Genomic DNA, 20876 nt, shown 5'->3' on the forward strand with positions numbered 1-20876 from the left:
TTTTTAAGTGCCAACTGGTTGAAAAAAACAAGAGTCTGTAGCTTCAAAGTGCCATACCACGGCAGCTAACACTGTATAAAGGGTTAGTTAACCAGCCTATCATAGGCACAAACTTTAGCCCATCTCTGTTGTGCTGTATTTTGTAGTTCAAATTGGTAGTGTTCAGGTGTTGAGTGTGCAAACTTTTGAATGCTCACTAATATCAGCTAGGATTGTTAATGCTAAAAGACAAATACAAATTTTCTCTTCTAAAATGGGACTTTTGTTGCTAATATATAAGATGTGGTGTCTTTTCTTTTGAGAGCTTTATGCATGGGCACTCTCTCTGTATCACTCCCACCTCTCTCAAACTCCTTCTGTTCCCTACAACATTCATGGTCTCTCTTTTGGTTGTTATCATTACATGTGTGTATTTACATTTATCAATGTATATATAGCCTATGGAGTCCATTTAATGTTGCTCATATGTACCTGTGCCTAGGGTTAGCCACTTGAGATTCATGGGAGCTCATCCCTGGCAGAAACTACTCTTGTCTTATCAGCCATTGGTTACATACAGCTCTTCATTTAGGTATGGGACCATGTGGAGTTTCTGCTGTTCACATTGGCATCTCAATTGGAGTTTTCAGTATGCTGCTCTTGTTCAGGCAACCCTATTGTTGAGGTTGTCATGCCTAGGGGGCATCTGGTAACTGGTGTTCTGGCCTCTGTAGGGGTTACATTGCAGGTATATAAGTTGAGGTTGGATACCCCACAGTCCTGTATTCTATTCAGTGTGACCAGTGGTGGATCTCTGTAATAATCTCCATCATTGTACACAAAGAGCTTCTTGGATGAGGGATGATAGCTACACTCATCTATAGTTATAAAGGTTAGTATTTGGAATAGAGTTAAAAGTTATACTGGTGTAGAATAATGGTAGCAGTAGGTTTTCCTTCAGGTCCCTGACCTTTCAATCCATGAATAATTGGCTGGGTTTCCGGTACCAGTCACAAATTTCCTCCTATTGAGCAATTCTTAAGTACATGAGACAGCTGCTGGTTTCCCATTCCCAAGATAAAAGTGTCACTTTTGTGTCATTGAAGCTAGCTTGCCAGTCCAGTCATTGTGGTTCCTAAGTTTTTTCGCTGGGTAGGACTACCAATCATTCTTTTCCTTTGACAGCTTGCATAAAACCTTACAATACAATGAGAACCTGTTCTCAGAGATGGGTTGTCTAGGTCAGTTCCAGCTGGATTCCTCCAAGTCTATGTTCAAAGTATATTGTATTTTCAGCATAGGCTCTTGAAGTTCAAGAAAACAACTAAGGTGATGGTAATAGCCCATGTTATTTCGGAAGATTATCGTATTCCTCCTGCCAACAACTTGAAGGAGGTTTCCTTGCTTGATACTGGGGGATTTGCCTGGCTTTTGTATGGTGCAACATCACCTTTGTGCTATAACTCCTTTAAAACATATATGTATGTACATAGACATATGCATGAGAAGTATCATTTTAGAACTTAAACATCTCCTTTTCCCTTAATTGCGTTTGTGAAATCCTTCAGCGTGTATGACATCATACAAATGCTAATGTGTTGACAATGGCCCTTTCTACAGAAAGTTTTAGGTAAAGATACAATATTCTTGGTGGAAGCCTTGAAGATCTAAATCCCTTACAAGGACAAAAATGTATGTGCTTAAGCTGCCAAATAGACAGCAGAAAGACTTTGCTGCCCAGGCCACCTTTTCCAGAAACTAGATCTATCTAATCTTTTCTCCCACTGCATCATGCCAGTAATGCCCTGATGCTCAGGGAAGCTTTTCAGGTGCTTGGCTTGAGGCAGTAGCAAGATTTTGTGAAGTTAAACAACAGAGTGGATTCAGATTGTGGTTTTAATAAAGAACACTGCAGTGAGGTACAATGAAGTCATTCTTGTAGTCCAGCCATTGGTAAATTAGTGACTTAGTATTTGAGTCATTTCCAACTGATGTATATCTAGGATTAATAGTTATATAGAATAACTTTTATTACATAGTACATTAAGTGCATTCTCAATTTAAAATATCCCGACACTGCAGAAATGAGTAGAATAAAGTTTGAGCCTTTCTTCCTATCTTGTGTTAGTGGAAACAATCACCATCATAGTGTGGCGTTCATTTTTTTCTAGCCCTATTTGGCTTGATGGAGTAAGCTTACAGTTAGAGTTCGGACAAGGATTCTTCTTTTAAATTACATAGTGTCCTTACTCTTTCTTCTCAACAGTCCTCGACATTAAGAATGTCCATGTTATAATGTCCATTTTGGTTTTGGGGCTCCAGTCCTAAGTCTTCTTGGCTCTGCCTCCCATCTTTGAAGGACCACTTTCCTGCCTCATTTTGAGTTGTTTGTTCATAGCATCTTGAACTATTCATTGTCTCTCAGTCTCACTGCATAGTTTTACGTGTTTGGAGAACTTTAGCTGCCTCCATGGCTGAGCCATCATTTCTGTCCTCATCCAATTCTCTTGAGCGCTCTACCCTTTCATGCACCTAGTCATCTTTGCTCCAGAGTCTCATTGACTAAAGTTCTTCGCTTTCCAGTCTGACATTCCCAAGGCCTTGTTGCTTCTGGTGTCTTGTTTCACACTTGAGTAGGTTAGAAACTCAGCCACCAGTATTGATTCTTCATTCTACCTGACTGTGAGTTTGGAGGAACTGTCAGATCTGAAATGTGCAGGTTTTTGGGTCATCCAGTACTTTCCATTTGTTTGCATCTGTGTTACCACGCCTTAATTTCCAGCTTCCTATTCCTTTCTGAATAGAGATTATTTTTTTTTTCTAAACAGAAATTCCTCTTCTGCCAAATGAGGATAATGATGTTAGCTCAACCCTGTGTCCTTCCTCAGTGCTGCAGCGGAAATGGTTCCTTTTATTGGGCAAGGAGTCAACCATATTTCCTGTCTTGTCAAACTTTTCATGTTTTTGTGTTTGCATGACTATCTTAAATGGAATGTTAGAAAGTAAGGCACTCTTTATTATTTTCTTTAGCCATAGTTTGATTCCACAGTCCAGTTGAAATTGAGGGACATCTATGTTTATTCACTGTTGGCCAGACAAAACAGGCCCACAGACTGCATGTTATCTACTTGGAACCTGGTCTTCTTTATTCAGGGAGGCTTAATCAGGCTTGTTTTTCTAGCCACTGTAACATTCTATCCCCTTTGATTTTTGTTGTTATTTAATAGATTGTTCAGTCATTAAAGAGTTTACAGTTAAGTGTGAGTTTGGATCCCAAGCACCCATGTAAAGAGCTGGGCCTGGTTGTATACACCTGTGATTCTAGCATAGGGCAGGTAGAAACAGAAGGATCCTCTAAGCTTGCTGGCCAGCTAATATCACTTAATCAATGAGCTCCTGGTTCATTAAGGGACCTTTTTCAAAAAGTAGAGAGCAGAAGGGGAAGACAGCTGACATTGGCTTCTAACCTTCATGTACACATCATAATTCTGTATGTGGTACCCTTCCTCCTACATGCTCATGCTTGCCTGACACACACACACACACACACACACACACACACACACACACACACACACACACACACACTCAGTTGAGGTATGCTTAGTCCATTTAGTACCTTTATAGAGTTTTATAGCCCCAAACCCAAGTATAGAACACCTTTTAACCTAGAAAGAAAATCAGAACTTTTCACTGTTACTGCCAGCCTACCTTTTGTCAGCTCCCAGCACTGCTCAACCACTAACCACTAACCACCACATTTCTATTGATTTGTCTATTCTCAATGGGGAATAAATGGAATCATACAAACATGTTCTTCTGTGATGGCCTTTTTTATGTAGGAGAAAGTTGTTTGCAAGGTTTACCCATTTTGTGTCATGTTGCATTTGCCTTGATTATGCTGATATATCATATTTGATTGCTTGGATGGGTCTGATTTTATTCATCCATTGTTATTTGGTGGGCCTTTTGGTTTCTCAGGACTGTTGTAAATGTGCTGCTTTGACTATGCCTGTATGACTATCATGGATTTCATTTATCTATTCTACTTGGTAGAATGCCTGGGTTACATGATAACTCTGTCTAATCCTTTCTGCAACTGTGAGTTTTCCCAGGCATTGGATCATGTCCACTTTTACCAGCAGACTTTCAGGGTTTCAGTGTCTGTAAATGCACTCTAGTAGTAAGTAGTCTCTTCTCTCTCTGAACTTGGTTTTCCCTTACCATCAGACACTTCCCATGGCTTGCTTCTGCCTATAGTAAAGGCTGTATTGGACGTCAACCAGGCTTGGATGGCCTATCATGGGAATTCTCAGCCCTTACAGAGTGTTTTTATATTGAAGGTAGAAAAAATGTATTTTCTTTCACATTCTGTGCGAAACATCTGGATATTGGAGTCTTTGCAAAAGAGTTGCGTGGGCTAACTTAATTATGTGCAGCTACTGATGTTATTCTTCTGGCCTGCAATCTTTCCATCTCGAGATTTGCAGGAGATATGGCATTGTGTATTTCTAGCCACTGTAACGATGAATAATGTATCCATTCACATCCCCCCATCTCTGAATTCAAGTTGTTCTATTCTGAGGTGTTTTTGAAACGTTTAAATGGCTTTACTAAACTGGCTTACCTAACAAATTAAGGGACTAACTAACACCTGTGTCATGGTTGGCCAAACTCTATTGTACTGTTGTCTTTCTAAAGATAACCTAGTGCATTGGTCAGTTTATAAAAATCTTTGACTTTCATAGCTTCATTCCTGAAATAAAATTAAAGTGTTCTAAACCTTTAAGCAAATTCAAGGCTCCAGTTGTGCTTTAATTTGTCTTTATTTGTTGGGATTATTGCAATGTTACTTTTTTAGACTCATCGATAGGCTGTTGTCTTGTGGACTTGTATTTTGCTTTTGAATAAGTAGCTATAAATGTCTTTTTTTTGTTTAATTTTTAGACCAAGCTTCAGTGGCTCTGTGAGGAGCTGAAAGAGAGAGAAAGCAGAGAGAAGACCGTGCGGCAGCAGCTGGTGCTCTGCAGACAGGAGCTCAGGGACCTGACGGAGCACAAGGAGTCTGAGCTCCTGTGTCTGTTTGAGCACATTGAACGACAGGAGCAGCTTCTGGAGGAGTTCCACCAGGAGAAGAGAGGTAGGTCTATGTGCTCCCTCTCCTCCTCCTCCTCTACCTTCATGGAACCTCGTGGCTAGAAAAAGCCTAACTGGCACTTCTACTCTTAGGACTTTTTTCCACATTGTGTTCTTTCCTGGCCTCTTGTCTTCTCATCTTTCTTCATTGCTGAGACTGTCAAGTCTTGAATAATTTCCTTCGGCCACAGTGTCCTCTTGTGTGCTTTCAATATATATATCTATGTATGCGATGTGTGTAAGAATCGACTGGGGAGAAGGCTCTCTCTTCTCCCCTGATCAAAAGATTGAAGTAAAATATCCATTCATTCAAGAAATGCTTGTTTTGTAAGAAGGGATCTCTCCCTAGTGTTTGAGAACATACCAATGAATAAACCAAAGGTAAAGGCCCTTTCTTCAGGTTATGTTGAACTGGCAATAGTGGCAGAAGATGAATATGATAAATAGATGCACACATATCAGGAGGTATCAGCTCACCCATGGAAAACATAATGGGCTAAGAAGGGCAGAGATTGGAAGAATGATAGCAGAGTCAAACATTACACAGATGATTTAGAATAGTACATGTACAGCAGTGTGCATCATGACAGGAAAAAGAAAAATGATGCCAAAAATCCCATGAAGTCCAGTCCTCTTGTCCTTAAGCCATTGCTGTATTGCCTTATTGATGAACTTTATTTAGAATCACAGGACGATTATTGTAGTGTCCTCTTAAGAAAACCTGAAACTTAATAAATGATAATCCTTGTTCAGAGTATTCACTTTAAAAGTAACTTCATTTTCCATTTTTATATGTACGGGAAGGTTCAGTGTTAAATGGAAAATCATCTTAAAAGTGTTATTGTGGGGGCTTGCCCATCTAGGCCAAGTTCAGAGGACTGTTGCTCCAAGCCAGTTGAGTATTGTTATCTGTGGCTACTGGAGATGCCAAAGGATGCTTTTCTTTTTTTTTTAACGGCAGTACAATAATGATAGTATAATTCCACATCTGGCTATAGATGACAAATCAGCTATGTTGTCAGTAAATCACATTTGATCCTGTCGTTTCTTTGTATTAGGAATAATTTGGCATGCAAAATCCAAAGAAGAAAATATTTGTACACATAGCTTGAAAAGGAAAACTACCACTAAGATGTGAAGAAGGGACATTATCCTGTAGCTTTTGAGAAAGTAAGACCTTTGTAACAGAGATTAATTTCTCAGTTTGTTTTTCATCAGTGTCTGTTAACCAGGAATCCAAGTGGCAGGCAGTAGAGGGAATAAATACCATCTACTTCCCTTTATGTTCAGCTTAACGACCAAGAGTTTTGTCTTAGCAACAGTGGCTGCAGTTGGGGCAAGCATCTAGACAGTGTGTCACCTTTTATTTTGGCTCAGTGCATGTCCAGTATACACAGATAAGAAATGTGTTGGGTGGGTCATGTGCCCACTGTCACATGGATACATGGAAACATGGACGTTTCAGGAAGGAGTGGTTTGTAAATGTTTACATAGCGCTGTACTTCCCGTACTAGGACACAGCGCACAGCAGGCATGCCGAGTAGTTTGAGCCCACAAATGACAGTTAAATGACTGAAACAGCATTATCAGAGATGGTATAACATTAACATTTAGTGAAAGAAACATCATAATTTAAAAAGGAAACATAATTGTGTTTTATATTTTAGATTTGGAAAGAGATGATAGCTGGTCATTGACCCAATTTGCTTTCCATTTTGAAATTCCTTGGCATTTTCTTTATCACATAGATTGGCAGTGACATTCCGTTTGAGTTTTGTTTGTCTGTTATTAATTGGCTGTCCAGTAATGTGGGAAATTACCAATTCGGAGCCAGGTAAAAATACAAGGGAATTTAATAGCCTTACTTACAGAGAGACCTAGCCAGCCGGTGGGGCAGCAGTACAGCAAGCCAAAGATGAAAGCGAAAGCAGGCCTACCATGTAAGCGTCCCTCACTCTTAAACTTTCCCTATGTCACCCTGACCACACCCTCGAGGCGTGGCTACAGCATCCCCTATAGTCCAGCCATACCCACCCATTTCTATGTCCTGCCAAATCATACCAGTTTTTCAAAACTGTCTTACTCATAGAAAAATATGCAATAATGACACAGAAATATTAATCATTGTTGCTTAGTGCAAAGATAAAGGAAAACAAAATTTTGTTTTTTGTTGATCATTCATTCCTGTTAGAGGTAGCTTGAAATTGAGGGAACCTGGATTATGGAAGAGTAGATGATAAAAAAATACATTTTCTATAATAAAATGGATGAGAAAAGAGGGGATTGGTATGGAAAATCAGATTGTTTCTAAATAAAAAAGGTATTCATGAGAAAAAAATGCTTGAGGAAGATAAGAATGAACTAGAGTAAACCCAGACTTACAAACTGGACTCTGGTGACCCAGAGAGGAAACAGACAGATAGACAGGGCAACCACATTTGCCTCTAATACAGGTAGAATTTATTTAGAGAATAAATGAAAGAAAGATTAATAAGGCTGGTAGCACAAGGGAGGGGCTAGAGTATAAAATTAGGAAAGATCAATTGGCGAATTGTGTGGGAACCTATCCTAAAATAAAGATAACCACGTGAGTACCTAGTTTCACATTGTATTTTTCTTATAGTAGTAAAATGAAACAAATTTATGTTTTTTTTACTGAAATGTCAGCAAGTATCTGAGCTCTCTGTTGACTAAGTGATCACTGGAAGGTGTAAACAGCCATTTAATTTTATTCTTATAGTACATGTCTTTATTGTTAATGTGAACATAGCATGATTTGAAAGATTTTCAAAGCTTCTTTTAGGTCTTTTTCTTTTCGATAGAGACTAAATTACACAGATAAAAATTGGTCTGTTTTGTCTGTTTGGGAAATTTGTTACCAGTAATTAGAGTTGATGACAAAGAAATCAATTTACCTAAGTTCGTTTTATTATAATGCATGTTATTCATGATTAATTGTGGTTATATTATTAAGCATTAAGCTACTTGTGGATCAAGATAATTTAATGTGTTAATTATCTTGTAGTACCACAGATGTTGGGTTGGAAATGAATGGATTGATGATGAATTACCCTTCAAATTTTTGCACGTTAAAGTAGACAGTGGGTCTCATGGTACCAGATCACTAGAAGTGTAAGTAGCAGCCTTCTTGAGACCTTAGAGAGTAGGAGGATTTATAATCTCACAGTCTCTATAATCAAAGTATATTACCTAACCAATAGTGGTATCCTGTCTTCGTTCAGCCTCCCTGGCTTGATGATGTGTGGTTAAGTGAAAATCTCCGTTTCTGTGTTTTAATCCTTCTGTTTCTACAAGCTCCACCTCTCTGGCTTCAGTCCTGTGATGATGGATGGTTTGCTTCCAGTTTCTGTAAGTTACTATTTGGTGAAACTTCCCAGAACACGGCAAGATTTCAGCAATAGCTTCCAGTTAGCTCCTCATCTGTTCTCCAGTGACCTGGCAATCCTGCCCTTCTCTGTGAAGTGGGCTTTGTATAGTCTCCCATTGCCTCAGCCAATTAAGACCTTAAAATTAGGCTTTGAGGAACCCTGCCCATGCTTCCAGAAACATAATAGCACCACTTTCATTGAAGGAGATGAGAAGTGTTTAAGTTTGGCCAGTGAACAAAGCAAGGATAAAAAACAAGTGCTAAAATCATAATTAGCCCTGAATATTTTAATGCAAAAAGGGTATCAGTTTTTGGACACTATTTCACCATTATGTTAGATTTTCCTCCGCAATTTATAGTTCACAGGTTTTTTCCCCCCTTGCTTCTTATAGGAGCAATTAAGTTATAGAGTAAGACATTTGGAAACTCGTATTACATCCTTGTGAAGAAAATAGCTTTGCTGTGTTAGGTTTAGGCAGGAGTCGAGACACTTCTGTTTCTGTAAGCCTGAATAAAGTTCTAGAATGTAAGTCCTTTAGAGAATCTTTCTTTGATTTGGCAGTGAGCGCGCGCGCCCATGCATGCGCATGTGTGTGTGTATGTGTGTGTGTGTGTGTGTGTGTGTGTGTGTGTGTGTGTGTGTGTTTAAATGGGTTTTGTGCACACATGTTGTCATAGACAAATACTCCCATCTCTAGTTGTAGCAGTGTGACACCTCTGTCATTTTGCACTGATGAAATCCTTTGCTCACCCTACCATGCTTGATTGGCAGTACCCTTTGAAAAGGCTGAAGGGAGAGGGAACAGACCCCTCCACTGTCAAATGACGGGAGTCCCCTTCCTTGATTCTGGTTTATGTGTCCTTTGTGTACCAGAGAGGGATGAAAAGATATACAATCCAGTTTCAGGAACAAAAATATTCAGAATAATTTGTTTTGCTTTGTTTTGTGATGCTGGGATTACATCCATGGCCTTTCACATAGCAAGTAGAGTTCAATGATTGGGATACATCCAAGGCTCATGGAAGAAAAAGTATATAAATTACTTGATTATGTGTGATCATTCTGCCTCATAGCTAAGAAATGCTTCAAGTAACTTATTTTTTTATTAGACCAAGAATGGCAAAATATATTATCCCTGGCACACTAAATATATATGCTATGCCTTTTCTTTATGAATATTAGATTCCAAAGAGCATAGATAGGTCTTTATGGTTTCATGTTGATTTGGAGAATTTACAAAGTGTGTGCAACTCCAGTGATTAAGGCTTGGTATCACATGAATGCTAAATATGTGTTCTACCACATTGATTCTGCCTTCAGCATGGCAAAATGCTGTTTCCCAGTTGTGCTACTGTGACAATTTTAATTAGCTGTTCTATGTGGCTTAAGACACTCTACACATTGGATAACATGTAGCTATATATACTTATCCCCGAGCTCCAGTGGTTCTGTCTACTCTTGGAATAAGAAGAGTTTCTTCCCCAACTCCTCATACTGAGTCACCTTTGTTACTATCCAGGCGTCTGCACTGGCCTGTCCTTGGGGTTCTGACAGGATTTGCCTTCAGCTGTAGCCATTAAGAGCACCACCTGTGCATATTCGCCGTTTTCCCTTTTAAAAGGGCCCTGTGTTGCCAGGCGGTGGTGGTGCACGCCTTTAATCCCAGCACTTGGATGTAGAGGCAGGCGGATCTCTGTGAGTTCAAGACCAGCCTGGTCTATAAGAGCTAGTTCCAGGACAGCCCCCAAAGCCACAGAGAAACGCTGTCTCGAAAAACCAAAAGAAAAAAAAAAAAGGCCCTGTGCACCATCCATCCTTTTTTCTTTCTCTCTCTCTCTTTGTCTCTTTGTCTCTGTCTCTTTGTCTCTCTCTGTCTCTGTCTCTCTGTCTGTCTATCTCTCCCCCTCTCTCCTTTCTTTCTCTTTGGTCTCCCTGCTTCCCTTTTCCTATTTTATGATCCCTTTCCCTAATAAAACCCCCTCTGCTTGAACCCTGTTGCATGGCATCTTTCTCTGGAGCTCTTCTTTTCTTAAATTACAACAACCTTGCTGAGTGTTAATGGGAGGTGCTTAGTCTCACAACAAACTTGTTATGCCATGTTTTGTTGATACTAGTGGGAGACCTGCCCTGTCCTAAACAGAAACAGAGCAGGAGTGGATAAGGGCTTAGGACAAGAGGGGTGGGTGTGGGGACTGGGAGGAGAGGAGGGAGGGGAATACTTCAGCTTGGATGCTAAATAAATAAATTTATTAAAAAAGAAAATAAACTCTTAATGCTATAATGAAAGAAAAAGAAAAAATGTCCTGTTTTATTTCCTTCTCTCTCTTTTCTTTTCTTCTCAGAGAAGTGCCAGATGCTTTTCTTATGCTCCAGAAACATTTCATTTCGCAATGTAGTCCTATTAAGTATTTATTATCCTTGTTTATCACATGAAATGCCATCCAAGAATTTTACCTAATAACATCAATTTAACTTTCCTCATTTATTAAGCGATATTTTGAAACAATTTAACCATATATATATATATATAATATATATATATATATATTGAACATAGCTTTTAAAAATAAATTTTATTTAAATTAGAAACAATATTATTTTATTTTACATATCAATCCCAGTTCCCTCTCCCTCCTATCCTCTCATGCCCTCCACAGACCCCTCCCCATTCCATCCCCCATCCATTCCCCGGAGAGGGTGAGGCCTTCCATGAGGGATCATCAAAAAATCTGTCAAGTCATTTGGGTCAGGGCCTAAGCCCTCCCCTGTGTATCTAGGCTTAGAGAGTATCCCTCCATGGGAAATGGGCCCCTGATATTCATTTGTGCACTAAGGATACATACTGGTTCCACTGCCAGAGGCCCCATAGACTGCCCAGTGCTTCTAGCTGACACCTACATTGAACATAGCTTTTACCTAACTACTTCCTTCTTAGCTCATCTCTTCACTTATTCTTGTCCTGGGATAGTCTGTAACACATTACATAACACATTAAAAACTGTTCAACAGTGTAGAAGAATTCTGTCCAAAAACAAATGTAATTATAACTTGTCTTATAACCACATTGAAAGATGTAACTATTAATTTTCGTATATTTATATTACTATCTATTAACTCTGGTCATTGTAGTATGAAAATTATTGAGGTATTTAACATTCTTTTTTGACTGAGCCTTCAAAATATGTTACACATATTAGTCCGCAGCGCATCTCAGTTTCAACCTGCCTTTTTCACATGTCCAGTATCTGCTATGTGTCTCCTGGTTTCCTTCTTGGAAAACACCATTCAGGTGATTGCCAGGATCACTGAGAACTTTTTTGGTAGTTCAGAATAATGAATGAAAAGTCAAGCTCATACATTGTATTATTTTAAAAAGTATTTTATATATTAAAAATTACTAGAGTTGGGGCATGGTAGTGCATGCTTTTAAACCTAGTACCGAGGAGACGGAGTTTGAGGTCAGCTTGGTCTATATAACAAGTTCCAGGGCAGCCAGGACTACAAAGAGAAACTGTCTCAAAACAAAACAAAACAAAACAAAAAAACAAAAAAACATGAGAAAAACTCCAAACAAACAAACAAAATCCCCAACAAAACAAAAAACAGATATACAAACAAGCAAAAAATAATGTAGATAGTTTTTTGCCTGCTGTAGCAAACTATAAGGAGAGATTTAAAGTATGTAGACATGATTTTCTTAGGTAGTAGATATTTCAGTAGTAGATAAAGATAACAAGCACATCAGCAAGTGGGACATTTCAAGGATATTTAATTTCTTGCCTGGATTTTCTTTGTGTTGTAAAGATGCTGGCTGAGAATTTTGGCTACTGTTCTATACAGAGCCTATTCTTTGGAGTCCACAGGTCTTTGGTTTAACAAAGAGAAGTTAGCAAATGTTTTGCTGAGTTCAAGTTAATTTCCCTTAGACCAGTGGTTCTCAACTTTTTAATGCTGTAACCCAAGTTCCTCTTGCTGTGTTGACCCCTAACCATAAAACTATTTCATTGCTACTTCATAACTATAATTCAGCTGCTGTTATGATTTGCAATGTAAATATCTGATATATGACCTCTTTGGGGGGTCGAGACCTATATGTTGAGAACCATTGTCTTTGACTGTTGTTGCCATAGCTTAAGAACTTTATTTCCTACTTAGATCAAATTGTTTGGCCCTAATTTTTTTATTTTTCAAAATTCCTGAAATTTGACCCTCTTTATTAGGTTACATTACAGGAAATAAATGAGAAGGGACCAATTCTTCCCTTAGTACCTATACCATTTGCCATAGACTATGTTAGACTCACTGTGTAATTTCACAGATAGCCTTCCATTTTCAGTCTAGACTGATGAAGGAGGAATGCAAACTCACTAGGAGTGCAACAAGACTATTGGTCTCTGGATAACTAAAGAGAGCCCTGTGTGCATGTGGCTGGCTGCTTGAGTGGAGAACAGCTGTAGGCACTCCTTTCTGTTAACCCATGGCCTTTTCTCACTGTTCATCAGCCAGCAGATTTAATAATCATTTTGTGAAGTCTGTCTGCTCTACCCCAATACATCAATGACACAAGTTCTTAGGGGAGAGAATATCCTGGGCTCTTTTACCATGAGTAGTAATCTGTTTCTCCAAGGGTTCTGTTCTCTCTGGCATTGTTTTCAGAGTGCCAACATTCATTTTATAGATAAATGTTAAGTTGGCCTTATATTTGTGGCTCTTATATGCTTAGGCCATTTCTACCTCCCAATATTCACATCCCTTTATTCCATACCTCCAGCCTTCTGTTCCACTTTCTCCTCTGTGGCTTTTGAGTTGTGCCTGTGGACTATCTTCATTTATTTAGAGATTTTACTTATTTATTAGAGACCAACTATTCCCCAGCTTGAAGTGGTCCTCTCCAGGCAGCTGCTTCCAAATTACTACACAGAGACTTAATATTATTTATAAAAGCTCAGCTGGGGCTGGAGAGAAGGCTCAGAGGTTGAGAGCACTACCTGCTCTTCCAAAGGTCCTGAGTTCAATTCCCAGCAACCACATGGTAGCCATCTATAATGAGACCTGGTGCCCTCTTCTGGCCTGCAGGCATACACATAGACAGAACACTGTGTACATGATAAATACATAAATCTTTAAAAAAAAATGCTCAGCTGATAGCTCAGACTTGTTAGTAGCTAACTTGTAGGCTTAAATGAACCCATATTTCTATGTATGCTTTCCCATGTCATGGTACCTTTATTAGAGTGATGCATTCACCTCCTGCTCCCTCTGCATCTGTTGGTGACTCTCTGACTCCAACCTTCCTCTTTTCAGAATTCTCCTAGTCTGGCTCTCTTTTTCAATCTCTCCCTGCCCAGCTGTTGGCCAATCAGGCTTTTATTAGCAAATGAGAGCAATACATATTCTTAGTATAGAAAAGGATTATACCATAGCTTTTCCTGTCACTTGTTTCAATGGACCTCCATAGCCTGGCTTACAACCTGTCCTGACCTACATGGCCAGCTTTGTAACTGGGCCCACTTTGCTTGATGCTGCACAAACAGGCAAGGGTACTCTTAATTTCCTCCTGATTGGAACGTTCAAACTCGAAGTAGAAGAAAAAAAATTCTGTTTTTAATGTTTTGGTCATTTCTTTGAAAAAGTATAAATCTTCGGAAGCTATATTTCATACCAAGAGGAAAAAGCAGTAATAGCAATGAAATAAGTTAGCACTCAGAGAAAAACAACTGTGTGGGCCAGGTGCTGGGCTTTCTGGTTTCAGACCCTAGTTCCTGTTTATCCTTTACCCTTTGTGGTCAGGTACAGCAACTTCATTACCCCTTCCTGAGCTTTAGCTAGCTGGGCCTTTATCTCCCTTCTTCTAAGCAGAGTCCTGATAGGTTAACACTACAGGTAATGTGCCTATTACACACAATCGAAGTTGTCAGTGTAGACTTTATTCTCTTACATTGAAATTAAGATTATTCTCAGGATCATATTTACCTAAGTTTACTACATTTGGGAATAGCAATTGACTGTTTCAGATCTTAGGAATTCTATGTTCAGAGTCCTCACTCTAATCTCTTCCATTTTGGAAAACCTAAGAAAATTGTCTACCCTCATGTGATGTATATACAGGTAAGCATAGTTGTATACTTTTTTTTTCCAACTTTTTTTATTTGAATTAGAAACAGGATTGTTTTACATGACAATCCCAGTTCCCTTCTCCCACCTGTCCTCCCCTACCCCCCCTCAACTAAAACCTTATCTGTCACATATCTTTTCTGCTCCCCCCTGGATGGTGAGGCCATCCATAGGGTGTCTTTTGTATCCTTTGGGATAGGGCCTAGGCCCATCCCCGTGTGTCTTGGCTCAGGGAGTATTCCTCTATATGGAATGGGCTTCCAAAGTCCACACCTATGCTAGGGATAAATACTGGGCTTCTACAGGAGGTCCCATAGATTTCTGAGGTTTCCTCACAGAAACCCATGTTCCTGGGGTCTGGATCAGTCCCATGCTGGTATTCCAGCTATCAGACTGGGGAGCAAGAGTTCCCAGATGTTCAGGTCAGCTGTTTCTGTGTGTTTCACCAGCCTGGTCTGGACCTCTGTGCTCTTCACTGGTCCTTCTCTGCATCTGGGTTCCAGTTCAGATCGGTGATTAGTTATGGGTGTCTGCTTCTACTTCCACCAGCTGCTGGATGAAGGCATATAAGTCAGTCATCAATCTCATAATCAGGGGAGGGCATTTAAGGTAGCCTCTCCTCTGTTGCTGAGATAGCTAGCTGGTGTCATCTTTGTAGATCTCCAGACATTTCCCTAGTGCCTTATTTCTCTGCAAACCAAAAATGTCTCCCTCTATTACGATATCTCCATTCTTGTTATCGTGTATTCTTCCCCTGACTCAAACTTTCTGCTCCCTCATGTCCTTGGCATCCCTCCTCTTCTCCCCTTCTCATTCTCCTAGCTCCCTCCCCCCTCTTCCCGTGCTCCCAATTTGCTCTCCCCTTCTCCAGGGGACCATGTATGTCTCTCTTAGGGACCTCCTTGTTTATTAGCTTCTTTGGCAGTTGTATACTTTTCATTTCTGTGTTTTTATTGCTTAATTTACTGTATTTTTGTGTGTGCTACAACTTCTCTCTTCACTGACACTTAACGTTTACATTTTATGGGTCAGTATTTAAAAAGAAACATATTCAGAAGCAGTTATTATGCAACTCTTATTTAAAGGATATGATTTTGTCAATATTTTTAGTAATATTTAGATGAAAACATATATCATCAGTTTTGTTGAAATAAAAAATGATGTATGTGCCAATTAATGTGAAATCATCTTCATACTGGAGCTAATGACTTGGCATTACTAATGTCTATAGGCACTTTCAGTGGTACCAATGAAAGTCTCTGATAGTGAATTATGTCAGGTATGTGGCCTCTGTCTTGTGCTAGGCACACCTCCAATTACATGGTAAAGCAACAGGACTACCATTCAGGTGTTTCAAGTCGCTTGAACATAAGGATTTGGCAGAAGTCTGTTTGAAATGGCCTCCTAATTGGATTGATGCCCATTTAGCGTAATGTCATTTTGACTGTAGCACCCATGGATGTTAGGGTAGATAGATTATTCTTGGGTTTGTCTTGCTCAGTTTTGGAAAGTGATCCAAATGTCCATAATTTATTTTTTGTTGAAGGTAATTGTTGTTTCCTAAAAATATAAATTACATTCATTTTTTTCTGAATTTGGAAACCTTTTGGATACATGTTGCTGTATGCACCACCATTGTCCCTTCTTGTGTGTATGACAGACATTTCTAATCCTCATTTTCATTGGTTCTCTTTATCCCTCTTTCACTAGATAGCCCTTCCTCTATCTTGAGTTGACCCATGAAATTAAATGTGGTTGTTAGTGCCTGTGGTTCATGAGTTCCAACACAGGGTTTCCATTTGACATGATTAATGATACTTCCTTTTATTTCCTTAATTTTCATATGTTCTTTAAAATATTTAACTTCCTGTTCTTGTCACCATGCAAGGTACAAGTATCATTGAAAGCGAATGATAATAGAATATTTGTCCTTGAGAACTTTCAAATTTTACAAGCTACCACCTCACAGTTTGTTAATCTGTTTTTTATGTTCATTCTTGGCCCTGATTAGTATACTTAGCTTTGCTTTTGTAACTCTGTAGTGAAATGATAAACTACCAAGTTAAAAATGGGTACAGGTATGAATAGACACTTTTCCAAAGCAGATACAAAATGGCACAGGGAAGTGAGCACATGAGCCACCAGGGAAATCAAATGGAAACTACTGGGAGATAACAGTTCACATGTACTAGGGTAGCTATCAAGATACACAGGTCACAACAACTCTTGGAAAGGACACAGAGAAATGGAACCTTTATATTTCCTTGATGAGAAAACAAGTGATCCAGCCATTAAGTTAGCCATAGAATTTCCACAGAACTTAGTACTTCTCCTCATAGATATGTGCCTCAGAGAAGTGGAAACATACATTCTGTGAAAGTTTATACACGCCGTCTTTATGTTCACAGTGGTACATGCATTATGATGCTCACAGCGGGCATTGTTCACAGTGGCTAACCAACCAGTATGGGCATATGGCATACCTGTAACTTTCAGGCTATTGTGTCCCTGAACAAACAGCTGGAGCTAGGTTACATGGATCTGGTAGAAATAGAGGTAGCTGTAAAGGGAGCATTTACAAAGGTGGACGTGAGCCAGAGAGCTGGGAGGGTTAGAAGCTCCAATGTCATTGGGCCTCAAGAGTTCTGAGCCTTTGTGGGTCCTTGTCGTGGTCCCTGCCTTAGGCCATACTGAATAGAGTGCGCTTTCCTTGTGGAAACTTTGTCCCGTACATGTGTCCTTGGGTGGGGAGGGCTTCCAGCCCTGTCAGCTGGCTTCTTTTTATGTGTTACTCTTGACACTTCTTTTCACCTTACTTCCCTACTCCAATAGCTACCTAATTCATGGATAAATACAACGTGGAATGCCCATGAAAGGATTATTATTAAGTAATAAGAAGAAATATAGTATTAACACATCTCAGAACATAAATGAATTTTGAAGAAATGATAAATGAAGAAGTCAGAGTGAGAAAGGACCATGATCCTTGAGTGAACTATCCCGAGTAGGGAAATCTTTATATGAGTGTGCCATCTAGCCACTGAGTGAAAATTACTCCGTGACTAATGAGATTGTTCAGCAGGTGAAGATATTTGTTGTCAAACCTGATGACCTGAATTTGATCCCCAGAACCCCTATGATAGCAGGAGAGAACTGGCCTGTGCGTGTTTGATTCACTGAACAGTCCTTTCAGCTCTCTATCTATACTGTATTTCAGATCCACCTTATTCTGTACCGTGGTCCAGATTCATCTTTTGCCTTGACGTTATTGCTGTAGCCTCCTGGTTGCCTTCCATTTATCTCCAGTCAATGATGGTCATCAAAAGATTAGCAGCCACAGTAGTTACTTTCCAACTGATACTCTATGATACACAGTTGTAGGCCCCAATTTCACTGTTTTTTCCATTACTGTTGTTGACAGCAGTCTGGAAATAGGAAATGGAAATAATCTGGAGTGAAATTACTTGTCTTTTAAATAACTTTTAATATTCCATGTTATTATTGTTGTTTTACTATTAGTTACTGCTAATTTTTTAGTGATCATCATTGACCCATTAAACTTTATCATAGGAATGTACATATAGATAAATTCAGTATATACACTGGAAATTTTTCTTTTACTTTCCTATGTTCTAGGCACACATGGAAAAATCTTAGAATTTGTAGCATGGAAAAGTGCAGGATACTATAGATGGTATGAATGTTAGAACAGCAGAGGTTAATGTAGTTTTAGACTCTACTGTACCAAGTTCTGTTCTGTGTTAGTTTCTTTAATCTTCACCAAAGCTCTTGACTAGAGTGCATCTCTTATCCTCCCTGTTTTATAGAAGAAACAAAAGTGCTGGAGAAGAATTTAGCCAATGGCCGTGTATCCTGCCATTGGATTTCATGCACTCCACTCTTGCTCCAGTGACTCTTACTCCTAAGCCCTCTGTTTTACTAAGCTCCTCTGTCAGTCTCATTTTTGCCTTGGGCTGTTTGTCCTTGTTATATCTGCCTGATATATTTTTTCTTGGTTTTTTTGATTTCTATGCAGAGAAATTTTGATCACCCCCAACTTGGGACAGGGGATATGACTCAGTTAGTAACATGTTTGTGGTGCAAGCACCAAGAAGTGAGTTTATCTCCATATTAAAAAATAAATCTGGGCATGGTGGCACATACTTGTAATACCAGCCCTGGGAAGGCTGAGACAGAAGGATTCCTGAGGCTTGCTGGTCTCTCATCTGAGCCAGTTGTCAAGCCCCATATCGACCAATGAGAGACTATCTCAGCAAAACAGAGCAAAACACAACAATGTTAATAGCACCCATGGGAAGATAACCAGGGTTGACCTGGCCAAAACTTTGTGTGTACATGTACATATACACAAACATGCACACACACCCAAACACACATCAGTAGAAGAATATCCACACATGAAACAAAATAGAAAAAAATCCCTTCCAATTCACTGTCATTCTCATGTATTTCTTTGTGTGTGTGTGTGTGTGTGTGTGTGTGTGTGTGTGTGTGTGTGTGTGTGTGTGTTTGTGGGGTGGTACGTGTGCATGTGTGCATGTGTATGTGGAGGTCATAGGTAAACAGTGTGTGTCTCCCTTAGTCATTTTACACTTACTTCTTGAGAAAGGGTTTCTGACTGAACCTGGAACTTGTTGATTGTATTTTCTAGCTTGGCTGATTAGCAAGTCCCGGTGACCTACCCTTGAGTGCTAGGGTGGCGTATACCTGTTGCTGTGCCCTCCTTTATACCTGGGCTCTGGAGATTCACACTCCCCACCCAGCTCTTGCATGTGCTTTCTCTATTGCATTTACCAGTGTTTGAAATGATGTTACTTAAAAATTTGAATTATATTCCTTTTGCGCATGGATCATATCTGACAAATAGTTCAAGTTCAAGGTGGTTGTTGTTTATTGTGAGTGGCTTTGGTGAGGTAGAATTTTAAATACTGTGAAATTGTCATGGAAGCCAGTTTTCAAAGTATTAAATGCATGTAGGAAAGATAGCGTCTTATGTCTATAATGTTTGCCATCAGCATATCTTCATGTTTTTCAAATTTTATTTTGTTTTGCATTTTTAAAATAAGAATAATCATGATACCTTTTTCAAGTATCATGTTCTCCTTCAATTGGCTTCAAATTAGAAATTGCTTTTCAGACCATGATGTTATTATAGATATTTCATAAAGACTGTTCCTTCTGTTGTCAGGTGTTCAGGACGGAAGTGTGAGGAAAGCAGTTCTTGCCTCCTGGTTTCATATGGGCTTTGAAGTGTTGCTGTAGTGGCTGTGCAGAACATATGGGACATTTAAGTCTTACCTAACAAAGAGCTTATCTGTTTTATAGGTCTTTATTATCTGGTTCTAAGGAGTGAGACACTCTGGTGTGTTTGGTGCTTTGTGTTTCATTGAACAAACACATATGGATATATTCCTATACATTCAACCGTGAAGTGACACAGCCTTTCTCTGCTGGTGGATGGCTTTTATATAGCAAACAGGAGACACAGCCTTGTAGGGTTGTGTGTGTGTGTGTGTGTGTTTCTCCCTGAATTAGTGATTTTAACTGGTGGACTCATGAGGAAAGTCTAAACTTTCTAACACATTTGGAACAACACAAAGCTTATTTATGGAGAGGAATATTGTACAATTAGATACCTGAGATTTAATTTTTAAATTTTGCACATCCCTGCTCTATTGCAAAGAATAAATATTCAATATATTTTTACAAGTAACTATATTTTCCAAACATTAAAATTGGATCCCGGGTGAATAGATGAGAGAATTGGATTCTCCAGCTTTTCTGGAGTCATGGAGTGAGAGACAAACACTAGAATCTTCTATGTAAAGTAGGAGACTATAGCACTGAAGGACTGCTTTCCAGTTGTTATTTTCATAATTTCTAATAAACATGACTTTTCATTCAATTAACTTGATTGTATGCATGGGTGTGCACACATACATGTATATGCAAAACTAAGTTGTAAGGTAATAAACGTAAAATTAAAAATAAAATTATAACTATTGATTCAGCATTTTAACTTACCTGGAACTTTGCTGATGTTAAAGAGAAGTTTTCTGCTCAGATACAATTTCTGGTTTAAATGTATGCACAACCTTAAACCTACTGTATGCACAGCAAGGGACCTTGTCTCTGCCCTGGAGGAAGTGACATTCTAGTAGTTCAGACACTTACTTTAATGCACCTTCCTGTGTATTGCTCTAGATAATCTTGAAGATAATCTGGGCACAGATTGAG

At 39.1% G+C, this 20876-nt stretch overlaps 1 protein-coding gene across 12 annotated transcripts in view; it reads left to right on the forward strand.

The window, feature by feature from the left end:
• Positions 1 to 20876, forward strand: part of Cep128 (centrosomal protein 128) — a 337460-nt gene that overhangs the window by 156584 nt on the left and 160000 nt on the right. For all 12 annotated transcript variants that reach the window (XM_035445124.1, XM_035445118.1, XM_035445117.1 and 9 more), the window contains one exon: positions 4927 to 5119. In XM_035445124.1, coding sequence (XP_035301015.1) covers positions 4927 to 5119 — 193 coding nt within the window. The remainder of the gene's footprint in view (positions 1 to 4926; positions 5120 to 20876) is intronic.

Source organism: Cricetulus griseus, chromosome 5 (assembly GCF_003668045.3).
Source record: "Cricetulus griseus strain 17A/GY chromosome 5, alternate assembly CriGri-PICRH-1.0, whole genome shotgun sequence".
Lineage (NCBI taxonomy): Eukaryota > Metazoa > Chordata > Mammalia > Rodentia > Cricetidae > Cricetulus > Cricetulus griseus.